The 18,119-nt window shown below is 31.7% G+C and overlaps 1 protein-coding gene across 2 annotated transcripts in view; it reads right to left on the bottom strand.

The window, feature by feature from the left end:
• The window catches only part of MS3_00006418 (uncharacterized protein), a 42,267-nt gene that overhangs the window by 2,669 nt on the left and 21,479 nt on the right, over positions 1-18,119 (bottom strand). Inside the window, exons 15-22 of one of the 2 annotated variants that reach the window (XM_051214557.1) lie at positions 12,922-13,014; positions 10,832-11,078; positions 9,928-10,175; positions 7,946-8,354; positions 6,254-6,684; positions 4,130-4,550; positions 3,024-3,259; positions 49-383 (exon numbers count right to left, since the gene is read on the bottom strand). In XM_051214557.1, the coding sequence (XP_051067744.1) occupies positions 49-383; positions 3,024-3,259; positions 4,130-4,550; positions 6,254-6,684; positions 7,946-8,354; positions 9,928-10,175; positions 10,832-11,078; positions 12,922-13,014 (2,420 nt within the window). Of the gene's footprint in view, positions 1-48; positions 384-3,023; positions 3,260-4,129; positions 4,551-6,253; positions 6,685-7,945; positions 8,355-9,927; positions 10,176-10,831; positions 11,362-12,921; positions 13,015-18,119 lie in introns of those variants that run through there. The other variant, XM_051214558.1, reaches the window with a different exon arrangement.

The raw sequence follows: 18,119 nt of genomic DNA, 5'->3' as shown, positions 1-18,119 counted from the left end.
AGTTATAATAATCACTTAAGAAGAAATAAATTAAACAAATTTAATTACCTTTTCAAGAGGTAAACATTTTCAGCTTGAAAATAATAATCTTTAGTATTGACAGATATTTTAATAATATGATTAGGTAGTACACGATAATGCTGTCGTTGTTGATCATGTTCAACATCCACTAATCTAGTTGAACATTCACCATACAGTAATGAATTAGTTGATATTAATTCAACAGTACACCTATTGGTTGATAACCATAAACGTGCTAATAATTTATGATGATTGTATGTGTTATAAAATTTTAAGCACATATCTGATAAAATGGTCCATAATTTTTGTTTACTACTTGTGCCACGTTTAGATAGACGAAATAAATAACCAGACATTTCATTCTAAAATTGAGAGAAAAGAATCGTATAATTTGAACAAGAAATCGAACAATAAAAATCGGTGGGGTATTAAGTTTTAATATGAAATGATGAAATCAGAAAAAGTAAAGTATTTGACACAATTTATGAATAAATGTTTTTTCCTAAAAAAGATAGTAAATTCAAAACCTGTGAACAGTGTAGTTCAATCATCCCAAGCATAAGACGGATATCGTCAATGGCAATTTAAGGAGAGAAATAAAAATAAGAATGTGAACCAGATATATCACAAAACAGAGAAAATGGGAACTCATTCAAAAAACGAAACGTTTTGAAGAAATAAGGTCTTTCATATTTAATATCACCTTTGCAAGTCATTCAAACCGAACAAGTTAAATTCGATCCATATAGGCTCACAACACAATGTTAGCTCACAAATCTCTGTCTTTTCATTATATGTTTAATACAATTACCTATAAATTCAATTCGTATAAATGTGACTGGAAGTGGGCATTTGGTTTGCATATTGAAATCAGCATGGCTGTAGGGAAGCTAATTTTGAATCGCGAAAAAAATAATTCCATCTATTTTATCCTGAAATGCCGTCTTACTTGAACACAAGATGGACTCATAAGTTTACTGGTGATAATCCGGTTTTCATTTTTTAAATCGACTGTTTAGCACATAATCGAGCACGTATTTAAGTGAGTTTTGTCTGAATAACTTTGGTAACGGGCAGGAAACTCTTTGTTTAAGTATCGTTTTGTTCATGTTTCTTTCCCATCAACCCCTCTCAGTAGATCCATTATATTTTTGCTTTACGCTGAAGTCTAAAAGGTTGTAATAGCTACTATATTCAAACATGCTTTCGATAGACAATTTTGCTTTTTTCAATAAATACTAATCTTTTATTATGAATGTTTATAGTGAACTAGAATGAGACTTTTTCAGAATAATTTTTAGAACTATAAAACTAGTTTGATAGATTAATATCAGGAAAATTGTATAGCTGTACAATTTACACAGTCTGTCAAATATTTCACTTGAAATATCTCTTAACCACAAAAATGTATACTAAAGTACTCCATGCATCAATCCTTAAGTTTTATTTTTTATTGATACACAATTGATTAAGGAATGTAAACTATTAAAATATTAAAATAAAAAATACAAATAGTATGGCACAAAATTTCGAGTCAAATGAGTTATCGCAGCTTCTGTGTTATTCCATTCATAACAGGAAAAGTTTGATACATTAAGAAAGAGAGAACTGAAAGATGTAAAACACAATGACAACATTATATAGTTAAAAGTGGGAAAATCCCTTTACATGGATATTATGTAATCATTCCCATTGTTATCATTGACTTATAAACTACCTTGATTGGTTTAATAATTTCGTATATGCATATAAATATTACTGTATATTAAAGTAAAGCCTGATGAGGATCTAATCGAAAACAATATTGTTCGCTTATATATGTTGTTCTAAAGAATAATAATCAAATAAACATGCAACCAAGATAAATTTCACTTGTCTTAAAAACGTTTGTTATAACAGGATTATCATTGACTTCTATTCCGAGCCACGCCTGATAACATTTTAACTAACTGAGTTGAACAGTCTCCGGGGCTATGTACAAGGAATCATCATGAGTTACATAGATAATACAATATAACTATTCTTTATTCTATGAAGCTATGGTATGTAAAATAATCGACTTCCCATTTCTTCTGACCAGGCTCAGCGTCAAATGGCGTGTAGCATAAAAATCTCAAGCCACAGAATCTGATGTTTTACGAGAAGAAAATCCGTCCATGCTCAAAGACACTGTTCTGAACTTTGGCACTGCCTACAGAGTATTGTCAGTGTATACAGTAGCCAGACTCAGAGAATAGCAAAATACTTTTGGTCCTAAGGAATCAGTATTCATAAATAAGAAGAGCTAATCGTATAGATGTTACACGTACCCAACATTATATGATCAAATTGAAAAAATCACAACATAAGCTCAGCACCAACAACGAATGTAAATTTAGGTTATCTCTCGTCTTGCAGAAGTGGCTTGCACTTCCATGGTGGACAGCGTTAGTAAAAGATATATTCACTGCATATCAAATAATTGAGATTTGGATAACTGATATACAACTGTACGGTAAGATATATCGTTCAAATACTCTCAGTCAAAAAGTGTTACTTCGAGCAACAGAAAGACATCATTATCATGCGCTTGTTAAAAAACATTTCTAAAACGTCATCGAAGACAAATCTAAAAGTGGACTGACAAACTAAGCAACTCCGAATAATCTAGGTGTTAGTTTGTAGTGATCAAAATAGCTGGTCATCTGATATAATCCTAACTAAAGTGAATTTATAAGGGGGCATCTAAGATATTAATAACATGGCTAGTGACGTATTTCTATAAAACGTATCGTTCATCGCAAAATGAGGAAGATAATGAAGATAGCAATACATTATTATTATTAGTGGACACAAATTAAAAGGATAGTTACTAAATAGAGATAGGTTAAAATGATGCTGTTAGTTATCCATAATAAAAATAAGCCTAATAATACCAAGAGGGCCAACAAAGCTGTTGCTGCTTTTCTTAAGACATATAGCAGTGAGAAGGAATTTAAAACAAAATTATAAAAGGAACTCACATCAATTGTATTCAGCAGTTTGACGGATGATATAGATGCATGTTGTCGCCAACAATGTTCAGCGAAACAATTTTGAAATGTAGGTATTAATGATGTAGGAGTTTGAGAGTTATGTTGAATATCAACAGATTCCGATTGACATTTATAAGTACTGTCGTTAGCTAGACATCGTTGAGTAATTTCTGTGAAAATTAACTTTGAGATAGATGAATCACGCAGACGAGTAACACCTGAAACTAAAAAAACTTAACAATTAATGAACAATTATTTTAATGGTCATCTTAAGTGAAATGATGAATTTCATGCTTGTAAGGGACCAAAAACTGAAGTTAAATTTTAAGAATAAAATGTAAACACATGGTAACAGTAAAATTTGTGTATATGTTAATTTTAAAAAGAAGTTTTTAATCATCGTAAAAACATATGGTATCTACATTGGCCGGTCTTGAAATTAGTGGTTAGCTACTACTCTTCATCACGATTCAAAGAACTTAGTCAGAACAAACTGACGTTTTTGTTTTGTAAATGCATTGGCTGTATGAGCCATTACCAAATACGTGGAAATACTGTCCGCTATTTACCAGAAACTAGGACAAAAATAAGTAATAAGACGAAGTATTTCAGAAACAATGAGGTTAACTTAAGGAAATAAAGCTCATTTTAAAGCTAAAGCTAGTATTATTGTAATAGTGAAAAGTTTTTAAAGGCTAAAATGATGGATGAACATTTTAAGGTATTCAATTAGGTGAACCAAACTAGTGGTTTGAAGAGTAATCAACCTTGCGAGCATTCTAACCAAAGCGTAAGTGCTACAAAGCAAACTGAACCCAAGTTTCTATTCTATAACTGACTGAAATTTTGGGGAGTAAGTCATCTATTTAGTCAAACACACAATAACAGATCGGTAGAACATCGTTTTATCCGTTTAGAGAGGAAATCTGACAAGAAGTCACAAGTTTCATCACCAAAATAACTTAAATGTTCAAAGTAATCAAAACATAAATTTACATTCTGAGAAATTTACGACAAAAATATCAAGATACTAAGTATACACAGTTCAGTTTATCTGCACTACATTTTCCATTTAAGATGAATATGCAACATACCAGTGTATTTAGAAGATTGCGGAGCATGGTTAGAAAACGCGTTGTCACTACGATGTGTAAGAGATGTGTCTGCGTTTGTTGTATTGTTTCCCGATAGCTTAGAAATATTATTAATCCAGGCTTCATAATCCAATTCGTTTTGAACACCAAATATAAAACGTTTACGATGTTTTCGCAATCTGTAGTAACATTGTGACTTCATTTTTGAAACTTGGGAACAATTAGATATTGCATCATCTTGATTAACAGGACATGAATTTGATATACCTGATAACTTACGAACTGGAGAACGACTTGTATATGTTACTACTAAGCCGAATTTTAAATACATCGAATCAGAGACTTGATTACTGTTAGTTTGGTTTTCATGTGAGATGTTTTTCTCAAGTATAACATTTGAAAGTGTTATGATAGCATGCAGCTAAAGTTTGATTTGAAAACAAATAAAAAGTAAAGAAAAACTTGAGATTATTATAACTGATGTTCAAATATATTGTTCCACTTTAATTAAGCAATATAATCCAGTTAAGGTGAATATTGCTAAAACGTGACCAAGGTGATTACAAAGTCAACTATGTGAAAACATTTAATGACTGAAATCATAATGCTCACAAACTAATAAGAGTTGTGTATCAGTGTGACTAGTAACAGTATTGATCTTGGTCTTTATTTCAACGGCTATTTCACATTCTTTTTTCTTCTGTTTTACAAGTTCGGACATGAGTTAATCTAACATTATTTAGGTTTGTAGCAGTCTTTAGTTCAGCTATAAAACGAACTAAGCATAGCGAAAAAGATATGTGGACATATTTCTACCAAACAAATATAATGCATCAGTGGTACATTAACAGCAGTTACATATTTCATTAGTGTTATACATGCTAACGTTAAGAAAAGTATTAATTAAATCAAAAACAGATACGCTAAAAACCCTTTGGATAAATTTCATTCAATTTGTTCGCAAATAACAGGAGGCAATAATTCCCAAGGAAAAACTTAGACACTTGAATTTATCAAATTCAACATTTAGAACAGAAAATAGAAGTGAATTTATAAAGTGGAGCTCTACTCTACTAGATACGACGTAAGTCTCGCCAACTGTTACAATACATAATTACATAACAAGTTTGTCTAAAGCAATAATTTAATCAATACTCAACTTAGATGAGGTCAATTTTCATTGCGGACAGATATCACTTGAGGAATCCCTAAAATAAATATCAACGTTTATTCAATCATGGACGTATGATGAAAAAACTACAATGTTTCTACAAACTACTTAAGTGGAGAAAGTAATCTTTCTATAGATCACTTCAGCTGTACAAGAATATTTACCATCCAAACTTTAACGAAAAACAATGTGATATAGGGATGAAATCACGTAGGAGACAGAAGAACAAACGACTAACTGATACAATTTAACAAGCAACAAAAACCACATGAGAGTAACTTTCTGTATTACATTAAGTGGTCATAAGAAAACGTTATCTATATTTTTTGTTAGTTGTAAAGGTTTTATACATACCCCTAAATAAGTAATTTTCGTTCATGGAAATTTCATAAATCAACTTAATGGTTACAGATCTAAATTGTTCAAACTAATGGTGTTTTAAAGGATCCCGTCATCATAACAACCATGCAAGAGAGAATTAGGATTGACAACCAGACTGTATGGATAATAATAATATATACAGTAACTTATTATTTGGTGGCAACAAATGTTGGATGGTGTTATGATACAAAAGTTAGATGCATGTAACCCTCGACCGAGGTTTCGGTTTGATTAGTATTCTTCAGCGATACACAGAACAATCTGAAGGGAGCTGATACTTTCCATATGACTAGGCCACTCAAACAATAACCATGATATTTATATTGACTGATCTCTTAGAAGTCCCCAATCTCATGTTCATTAGTTCTTTGTGACGATCTCGCTGTATTGATATGGCATGACAAACTAATTCAATGGGTATTTTCCTAAGGCTCAGGTTGTTTTGTGATAGACTGTTTGTTGGTCAAATTATTATTTTTTAAACCATTAATCCAAAACCTTACATTTTCAAATTTGTCGACAATAAAAACGAGACTAATAAGTGAAAATAAAAAGAATAAAATTAGTCTTACTTTTAAGTATAAACCAGTTACACCACGTATTCGACTAGTATAGATTAAACGGTCTGTAAATAGAAAAACTAATCTAGGCTGAAATCCGCGTCGTGAATATTTATTTAACCAACCAAAATGAATTATTGGATGAGTAATTATGGAAGATTGTAAAAATGACGAAATAGACATTAAATCAGCAGATTTATCACTTCCGGAAGTGTCATTATGATGCACTTGTTCACTATTATTATTATTATGGTGAGTGGTGTTGGGACAAGACGAATAATGATCTTTTTCTAGGTTTTCATTGATACACTTATTTGGAGTGAACAAGAAATTCTCCATAGGGAATATAATTATTGACAGCTGCAGTGTTAAAGCAACTCTTTCACATCGGTCTAATGTATTACTTAAAGATCGATTCGATAGTATATAATGTCCAAAAATCGCTATAAATGAAAAGAAGTAATAAATTAAAAGAAAGAAAGGACTAGATAAGTATTAGATCATTAGTGATGGAGATAAAAATTGATACAACTAGTTTAATAAAATGAAGATATGAAACGACATATTAGTCTTTTGAGTTTATTAAAATGTGAAACAGGTGGTTTATTGTTGCTTTTATTTCGCCGAGTCATGTTATTTGCGATGAAATAATTTCGAGGAAGTCGTTAAGTGCTTTAACCCTTAAAGAATAGCTCTGATAATATATATATGAATCAGGTGAGAGATTTTATGTACTAGCATCGAATGTGATGAGTTGAGCACAGTATAACACAGAACAGGTTTGTTCCAAACACCCGACTGAGACTAAATTACCTGATGTATTGCAGTTCATTTGATTCTTTCAAAGTGAAATACGTTTTGGAAAGATCGGACTAGAACATATTTTTGTTCACATTTGATTAATCTTGGCAACAGACGCTAAATAGTATTAAATTTAATCACAAAATACTAACAATATTCAAGTTTATTCCTTTTGTAGAGTAGATAGATCATCGAAACAAATTTTTCATGTCTTTTTAGTCGATATGTACCTACTTAATTATTTATTTCCTGTCAAAAAATTCAAAACTGCTGCTAAGTAATACATAAAATGTCGTAATTGTAAATCAAAATAATTATATTTACCAAAGATCATAGTTTAGAATACTGTAATTAATTTTTAAAGAACAATGTTTATATGTAATTTAAAGGAATCATAACACAAAGAACTTGTAATAACATGAGATGTTTATGGTAAGAATATTAGAAAGTTATACAATTTAGACTTTATATATATATATATATATATATATATATATATATATACGTATAATTCATTTGTAATGGTTGTATCTGAATTCGATAACTAAGTGGATAACGCGATGGGGTTTGAAGCAAACAGTACAGGGTTCGAGTTCCAGAGTAAATATTCACTCTGGGATGTAGGTATATCCAGTCGACGAGTCCAAAATAGGACAAAACGTCAGTTCTAGGTTCGACTAATAGCCATCATCCATCTCTGCTTATATTATATGAATATTTTGTTAACCGTTTCATTAAATGTTACTTCAAGATGAAAAAGAGGAAAATCTCAAAAGACTATTTTCAGAGACTAGAAAAAGAATGATTATGACACTGACGATAATAAAATTTACTGAATAAAGCGGCTACAAAAACTAAAATATATCACACACACGATTCAAAATGAAATGTAAAACGTTTTACCTTTACAGAAAACTGAACTTGAATGAGTTGACATTTGATTCACTAGAGATTGTAACAAGTTACAATAACTACGAAATCGTCGACCAGGCAACAATAAATAATGCCATAAGGAACCAATAGAAGATAATCGACTTTCTAAATTATATAATACTTTCCGTGTGATTGCTGAAGAAGTTTCTAAATTCTTATCCTTGCATTGATTATTATTATTCGAATGTAGATATTTATGAATAAGTGACTGAATATTTTCAGTATTATCATTATCAATATTAGCGAAATTGTTGTTATTTAAATGATAATTACCACTCTCTTCATTTATGTTGGAATATGATGAAAGAATATCAACAAATGCTAAAAACCATAATTCTGTGAGTAAATCAGCTGAATTTCGAATCCAAATTTCATAAGACTAAATTAAAAAAACAAGTAAACAAACAAAAGAAAGTCATCAATATGAAAGTTTATGGTCATATAAATATTGAGCCATTAGTTACAATTGAACAAACACATCTAAGCCTGATGATAATTCCAAGACAGCTTTAATTAATCAGAATATATAATTATATATGCATATCTATATAGTTCTGATCTAAATAACACATTGTATAGGCCGTGTAACTAACAACAGTCAACAATATATACAACTAAGCAGAGTAGGTGATCATTAATTGTACCAAACAACCAAATGACCGCGAAGAAACAGAATGAAAGAATAATTACTGATAAATTATATAAACAAATAATTATGCCGCATACAGCGGCGCGAAAATGCCTATAATAACACCGATCATGCTTACGTGAGACAAGGTTTACCAATTTACTTTATTTAGTCTATAGTCAGTAATTGTGCTGAATGAGCAGTGAACAACTATATATTGATCAGACTCAAAAAATCTCGAATTTTCGATACTATTATTATGATTTTCTGTATGAGCAGTAGCTTTGTAGTGCAGTAAAGTTAACTGAAATATCTAAATGATGGATGGTCTAATTTTTCCATAACACATTCATTTATTTTCGAATTAGTGAGGTAAAAGAGTATGGATAAAACCTCGAATATTTTGCCATATTATTAATGTATGGTAAAATACTTTATTGACTGTTAGACCGAGTTGTATCAGGATATTCAAATATTAGATGGTTTTATATTCCAATATCAATTATGATCTTGAAAATCAACGATAAAAAATATAAGCGTTTAATAATTAAAATCCTCGGTTTAGTTTTTCATTATTATTAATAGTTATTTACACTCCCTTGAATTGAAGCCTGTTAATTTCCTCTTTTGCGTTGGTTTGAAAAGTAGTGGGTCTATGAAAATCTGCGGCAAACCCTTTATTGCTTATGACTAGCCAACTTCAAATATTATCAGCAAATGCAGTTACTTGACGGTAAAAGAATTTTATTTTTGCGTTTGTCAGAATGTAATTTAACCTAAAAGGACTTAAAACGACATTCTCTCTACATAGTGGCAAACCTTGCAAAGTTTGTAAAAATGGTGCAGAATGTTAGGATTAAATTTGGGACAATTAACCCTAATTTATACCGAATAGCAACAAACTGATTGCCAAAAAAATGTTGTTTTACTTCATTGGAGCAGAACTGATGACAATGAAATAACGGTCACACTAATCGTTATGAGTTAGTGATGAAACAATCAAATTAACCAAAATCATCATCGTTTGATAAAGGTCAACTCAACTGAAGAGATGATGTAAAAGAAACTAGCAATCGGTTACCAACATGTTTTGAATTTGTAAATTGCACAGTCGACTAGAATTTATAATAGAAATTAGATAAACAGATGTTATTGATAGTTTGAACTGTAATAAACCAAGAAAACACAGTGGTTAGGGACGCTATTTTTGATGAGTAGCTCTTTTTAGTGCTTCCTTGATATATAAAAAAATGTATATAAGAGAATGAGTAACATAATAAATAAATCAACCTAATAAAACAAAATTAGTGATAATTGAGTTTACCTGTACTTGATCTAATAAATTCATTAGTAAATCTGTAAAACAACTAAGACTATGTAACTGTTTCAATGTTAAATGCAAACCATATTTTTTATGTTTATGTTTAAAATAAGGTGAAACATTACAGCTAGAAATTTCCGAACTGGACAATTGTTCATTTTTACTACATTTTAATACGATATGAGACATAGATGATTCAGATGAATTGAAATAACCTTTTGATGTGTAGTTCATATCATAAAGAGGTGATTCTGAAAAGTTAAAAGGTAAACATTGAATACAAATTTGTTGAAAAATAAGATAAATACATAATAATAGTACAAGAAATTAATCATACTAACAGAAAAATTAAATGTAAGCCACTGAGCATAGTTAATTATATTATTTATGACAATGATTTCAATGGCTAGAAATAAAGTTATTTATGGTTAAGCAAAAATCTTCATGCGTGTAAAAGAGCATCGTATTTCGAGAAGAAAGAAAATAGATTACATATTCAGTTAGACCTGTCAGGGGATCAAAAATGTGATATGAGATACCGATGTAAAAATAACTGAATTATTTCGTTTCGTCACCTGCAAAATTTTCTGTTGTAAGTTATTTGTGAAAACAATTAGACGTGTCACAAGTGTTATATATAAAATAGTTGTAAATATGTCAGATATATTCCGTATTTTCGACAAGGAGTTGATCAACGTCTTCGCAAGTCGGGATGAACTTTGAAACTATAATTCCAGTAAACTAAAGTAGAACTTTAACAATAAATAAATTTCTGCAGTATTGTTCACCACTATTAGATGCATATAGAGTATTCTTGCTACGAGAATTTTTCTCAAATCGATATAATGAATAAACTAGTCAGTGTTATACTGAATGATTTTGAAACAACTAATATAACATAACTCACCACAATCAACTGTCAAACATTCAGATACAGATTCCACATTGTCATCATGTGATTTTAATGGTAAAATATTTTTCCCAAGGAGTTTTACTTTTGTTATTAGGCGTTTCAATCTGGATATAGTTATTTTCAGTTGATGAAGAAAAGATGTTTGTCTATCGATTATAGGTTTCAGGATTGGCAATAGACGAGTTTGTAACCAGTGAGTTAGTGATTTTGCGCTGAACGCATTAGCAGTATCCAGTGAAGCCTATAAAAATCCAAGAAAAAAACCTTAAATTTAAGGAAGGTAGTGTACACTTAAAGTTTCCCGAGTGAAAGAGTAAGACGTCTATCAACAAACAATCAACATAAAAGTTTATTGACAAGAGAAAATCGTGGGGAATGTTATACATTTCAGATCGCCTGTTAACTTCAGTATACACGTTAAACACTATGAATGTTTGCATTCAAGCTTTTCACTATAAGTTTAAATTTGGGAATGTATTGTTTCTTTAAGTTAATAAATGTTTACAAATGTAGTTTTATATGTAATCAAAAGGGTTGATTTACAATACAGATAAGTAATGCAAAATTTAACCAACGCAGTTCAGATGTAGATTTTGATGTCCAAAGTCAATATTTTATCAAGGAATACAATAAATATAGTTGTTACGAGATGTAATATACCATTAAATTAAATTAGTTTATTTTTACTAGAATTATTAAAATAAAGTTTGGATAAATTGAAACCAGAGCCTCATTTGACTAGTAATTTAAGATGTAACTATTGCATGTTAAATAAACTGATATTTTGATAAAGCCTTTTACGTATAATGCTTATAGATATAAAAGTAGGCTGATGACTGAAATGGAAAAAGATTTAGTGGGAATAAGGTTTTGAACGACTAGAGTCTAGGTTGCAGATACGGTATTCTACCGACTAACGTGTAATGTGAAATTTGTCGAAAAACATTTCTTCCTAATTACCAGGATTCTCATGTGATGGAATTTATGTTTTTCTACAAAAATAAGAAAAAAAGACCAATAATTTCAAGAAACCTTTTTAACAAAAAATAATGGGATTTTTGTATCATTAAAAATGATGAATTGATGGATAAATGTAATATCTTCATCTAGAAATTCTTACTAGTGCTTATGATGCAACATGTTATGCAACTGGACACTTTCGAACCATATTAGAATTTAGATCATTAATTTATGATTGAATGGTTTACATTTCCAATTTTGGTCACTTTCTAATTTAGTGTGATCTTCATTTAATGTTTTCGGTGCATTACTTCCACTTTTTATCAGCTGTTTGGTGTTCCATGCTTCTCTGGTTGATATATATACAGAAAGTTTTTCAAACACTATCTTACCTAAGATACTAATTAGATCTACAATAGAGTAATATATATATATATATATATATATTTATATATATATATATATATATAATTATACAATGAAAGGGTACTGTAGCTTTTTGCTTAATAAATATGTTACCATTATACATAAGATACTGGAGACATTGAAACCATTATATCCGAGCGAAGATTAAATCACGAGTAACTTCTGAAACCAATTAATTGACAAATATTATCTGTACATTCTTATGGTATAACTATCCAATAATTAAATTATATATATTTATATTCTTCTTATTGTAAGCTTCATTTTGACCTATAATTTATTATTGTGCGATTTACTGTTCTTAAGCTATGTTCAGTTTATTGACTACTGCCTCCTACGTCCACAGTCACTTTTTGGCTTTATTGTGTACAAATGTTATTTCCTATTTTATGGTGGGTTGCGGTCTGTTTGATTTTTATATAAACCTAGTATGTTTGAAATAAATGATTTGATTCGATTCGCATAGTGGAAGCTGGTATTGGTGTTCGGGACTCAAGTGGACGGGCTAGGCGGACATAAGACCAATAACTACGCTAGGCTGCTCATACCGGTCGAACGTCATTGGTTTTAGCACAGTGCTCCGATTGTATAAGTCGTATTTTGATTGGCGGATAAATCACGTGATAAAAAGCCGGACATAAAGTCATAACAGAAACAACATATTTATCATCAATAATATCACAACATTCAATACTTACCGTCATCAAAAATTCCAAGTCACGATTGTACATAGATTCTGTCAGTAAGACTTCTTTAAAAATATCTAAACACCCTGAGGTAATTTTCAGTAACTGTAAAGAAAATGATAATTCAGCGTAATTCTTTATGTTGGAACTATTCCGCATCATTTCAATAAATATAGTCAGTGGTAAAAAAACATCCTTTAGAAAAATATAATCAAGATAGTATCTATCAAAATATTACTAAAAAGTAAAATAGACATGACAAATTAATGACTAAAGTTACACATTTCAACTAAGATATAAATTAGAAAACGTAAACATTTTATGTAAAACATATGTCTTTATGTACATTATTAAATAAAAATGAGAGTAAAAGATATTTTTAAAAAAAATCACTTCAGAAAACAGGTTCAAAACGTACTTTGTTGAAATCACACTACTAAATGTTCGTGTGGATGGAGTCTCAGTAAATGAAAAAGCTCGTTTAGTTAGTACTTTACATTGTTTTGGTTTTTGACTGGCAGCACCTTTAGTGTGAAGTAACAATGAGATTGATTGGTTTCCTGTCTATAAAAACTGAGTATCACTTTGCTCATAAGTCAGTTTGATTACATTTTTTGAGGGTATTGAGAAGAGTGTTTTTTATTTTTAGATAAGAAAAATTATTTTGTACATAACTGCCACGATTCATCATAATATGACAGCAGAATAACTATTGATATTTTTTTCACAATTAGTTAATTGAAGATGATCGATTTAACTGATAACCAAATATTTTATATTCTTATTTCTTTAGATTGGCTAACTATGAGTTACACCCTGGGATTTTTCACCTCAACTTTCTTTTAAGTCTCTATTTTATTCGAAGTAGAGAGATTAACTTTTCGTAACTAAGCATGACCACGAATATCGATAATAGATTGAAAACATGAGGTTGAAAGCGTGTAAATCATTCAGTTAAATTCTAATACCAAGTTAAATTGTTCAATAGTTAACTGAGACATCGGATGGGAAGATAAAGGCAGTATTATAAACTGTATGATGGTCAGAGAAAGAAATCCATTCTAGAAAGAAAACACTTAGATTCTTCAATTAAAAACTATTAAAGAATGCATGATAAGTTGTATAAAACCAGAACTCATTTTAAAAAAATAAGTCGTACGTATCATATACCGCATAGAAAACAGAACGGAGTGAATAGCTACTAGAAAAGCCGGTTAGTGGACTAGCATAACGGTCATGATTTGATCTAGTTTGCTGTCTATTTGCTCTAAGTTGAACAGAGTAAAAAGTGGATGAAAAAAGTTCACTAAAATATTTGTAATACGAAGCTGTAAATCAAGACAAATTTGAAATGAGTTTCTTTTCTTACTGAACTGCACACCGATATACTGTTACAGTAAAAAGGTTGGAAAAAGTAAGATTTATTAAAATTTGTTATCGTTTGAATATAATGGGAATCTATTGATACACACTTCAGTTTCGTCATCAGGTCAACGGTTTAAACTGACTAATGAGAATGATAAGAATAACAATACACTATATTTCAGAACACGAAGAAAATGTTATGGGAAAAAAAAGGAATAATTGTTTATGAGGACACCAAAAACTAAGATTAATTACAATTTATCTACATAATATCTGCAAGTGAACAGGTAATCAACAACATGGAAGCAAAATACATTGACTAGTGTTTACTTAGCTTATTTATTATTAAATGTAACCGATAATTAAAAATTCCTCACAAAATATTTTGATCTTAACAGTTATCTTTTTCAGATATAAAGTACACGAATAACAATAAATATATCCATTACATAATTTTGTGGTAACTGAGTTGGCATGATGAATAACATCTTAGTCCATTGAGATGAGTTAATAATTAATTAATAACAACTTAACAATAAAAAGTCTGATAGTCTGTTAAATTTTAAAGGTAATAAGCTTTTCTCTTCATTTAAATGCGACGTAATCTACGATTAACTATCACATACAAACAGTTAATTCACTGTAAGCAGAAATGAACAATCAATCCGCATAGATTAACTGACCATAAAACGAAGGAAATCAGTATGGATAAATTTTTCATACTAAGAAGTCTAATTACGGATTGGTTTGACCTTGGGTAGATCAAACATATCGTTAATTGGTCAGCTGACTTAATAATGATAGTAGACGAGAAAAACGTAGCTAAAAACTACTCTGAAAACAACGTAACCTTTTTCATATTTGACTTGGTAACTTCTTTTTTCAGAAGGAAACGTTTTTCAACGACAACTGAAATTCAAAATAAGGTATATTGATTGGTCACTGGAGAGTGGCCAACATCATTTTTACCTAATTTTTGTGTTGATCAAATTCTAACAAAAAATTTGTGATGTAGCCTCTAGTCATCGTGACTTGAAAGAGCGCACACTACATCTTGATGTTAAGTTGCTGTTGGTATTCTACGAAATAATTTGGACCTAGATTTCGTGCTCGTTGGTGATCGTCAGTGAGGCATACCTGTAAACATAAACGAACTGATGCTATTAGGATTTAATAGCAATGTATCAGACTGAGAAACTGGATGACCCTGATCTGAATGCATTAGGGAGCATCAGTTTCATGAGGATCACAGGTATGTCTAGTTTAAGAGTGTCAACTAACACGAAACCTAGATCTATGATTTCCTGCCGACTACCTCAAACCATCTAACAGCTTTGTGAATTTTGAAACATTCTGTGATACTAATTATAAATATATACTGTTCCATGAGACGAAAGGCATATTATATTTGAAGATTCCACACGCGAAGAAAAATAAAACATATAAGACAGCAAATTAAATTACTATAAATGCGTGTTAAAAGATTATTTTCAACAGTAATCCGTCAACATTCCATATATAACGTTGAATGGATTCGATAATGGAGGAAAATAGAGTGGAGATAAGGCTAATGAAGAAATGTTTGTGAATAAAACGTATTTAGATTAACACAACGTATAGCGTAAAGTTAAACTAAGCATTCACCACCGTATAATACACAAAGCTCTACGAATAATCTTTTATGATAACTCAAGGTAAACTTAAGCTATTATGTAATATCATAAATTTATGCAAGTTTTTTGATAGTCGCTCTAAACGCTTAAGGGTGAAAGAGACCTAAAGTTGGTTTGATTTAATTGAATAGATTATATACTGATTTTGAGTATGGTGACATGAAACAATGCGACCGCGCATCGATTCAACCACTGTTCTAGTCAGTTATTAACATTGAAATACTTCGTATGAAACCAAGATACAATATTCAGTCAGTCAGTCAGTAACAACGTAGAACTTCTTACGTACGTACATCAGTTCGAGTTGCAACACCACATTAGCACACAGATGCAGTGGTCGATTCAAATCCCGTAGTGGTAGAGGTAATAAGAGTATAAGCAGCAATCGGAAAGATTAGGGTTTGGATATGTTATTTAAAGAGAATAATACAGTGAAATAAATTTGGGAAGAGAAAAAAAAGAGACAAGGAGGAATAAGGAGATCAAAATTTGGGAGAACACAAAGAGTGTATGCACCTGCGCCATTGCAAACGATTTTGAGCCATATCATTCAGGGTCTCTAACCATCGGTTGCTATCATCTCGCGGTCCCCAACCAGGTAGTCTACACCTACCAACATGACTCAGTCCACTTGTCAGTGACTTCATGGACTTGTGCCATGTTTTGGTCTGGCCGCCCCTAGCTTTCTTTCAATCTACTTCTATACCACTGAACATCACACGTCGAGGCAGTCGGTGGTTGGGCATACGTAACACGTGTCCCAGCCATCTCAACTGATGAGGTTTCACTACGTCATCAATTGATTTGCCATCCTTACCTGGTACCCGTTTCCTAACAACTGTGTTACTTACTCGATGGTCCCAGGATATACGAGCCATATTTCGAAGACACCTATGATCAAATACTAGTAACCTACGAATATCCTCTTCTCTTACCGGCCATGTTTCACTGCCATAAAGAAGGACGGAACGAACTGATGCGCAGTAAACACATCCTTTGTTTGATAGACGGATATCTCGCCAACGCCATAAATGACACAAGTTGGTAAAAGCTAGTCGAGCCTTCTGTATCCGTGCTGAGATTTCATCACACCAGACCACAAGGGCTGATGAGACTTTCAAGATAAGTGAAGCGATCGACACGCTCAACTACTTCACTCCCTATCATTAGTTCGGGTGTCAATGCAACCCAATCCTGAAGCAACACTTTGCATTTCGAAAGGGAGAATCGCATCTCGAACATGCTTGCATTGTTGCTTAGAGTGGTCAGAAGACTCTGCATTTTGTCAGCGTCTTCACCAAATAGAACTATGTCATTGGCATATTCGAAGTCAACAAGTCAACATCCCGGTAGAAGTTCAACCCCTGGAAATTTAGACGAGGAAAGTGTTATCCCTAAAAGTGCGTCGACGACAAAGTTGAACAAGAATGGAGAGAGTGAACAGCCCTGACGAACACCACTTGAGGTAATCAATTCTGATGACAGTTCGCCATGAGCTCTCACTCGATCAGTTGTGTTCGAGTAGAGAATCTGTATAAGGTTAATGTACTTCTTTGGTACTCCTTTCAGTGACAAACACTGCCATAGAACCTCACGATCAACAGAGTCGAATGCTGCCTTAAGGTCGAGAAATACTACAATTGTGGGGCTTCTCAATGTGTGTCTGTGTTCTAGAACCTGACGTAGTTTCAATATCTGGTCTATACAACCACGTCCAGGTCGAAAACCAGCCTGATTTTCTTTGGTCTGTTCTTCATGAGCTTTAGTTAGGCGTCGAAGTATTATTGAAGCTAATATTTTAGACACTATATTAGTCAAACTGATTCCTATGTGATTGTCACAAGAGGGCTTTTGTCCTGTCTTATAGACTGGCACAATCAGTGATTGAGACCAGTCAGATGGGATTACGTCCAGTTCCCAAATTCTACCTAAGACCTCGGTTAATCTCATTGCTAATACTGGACCACCATCCTTAAAAATCTCAGGAGTAAACCTGTCAGGGCCTGCTGCTCTCCCTCGCTTCAGATTTCCTATGGCTTTTTCAACTTCGTAAAGAGACGGAGGACCTGCATTAACTTGCCATTCAGGTTGACTGGAGATCGTGGGAAACCGAAGTGTGGCTGAAGGCCAGTTGAACTGATCCCTAAAGTGTTCTGCCCATCGATCCAATCT

Source organism: Schistosoma haematobium, chromosome 2 (assembly GCF_000699445.3).
Source record: "Schistosoma haematobium chromosome 2, whole genome shotgun sequence".
Taxonomy (NCBI): domain Eukaryota; kingdom Metazoa; phylum Platyhelminthes; class Trematoda; order Strigeidida; family Schistosomatidae; genus Schistosoma; species Schistosoma haematobium.
This window is presented reverse-complemented; position numbering and strand designations above follow the sequence as displayed.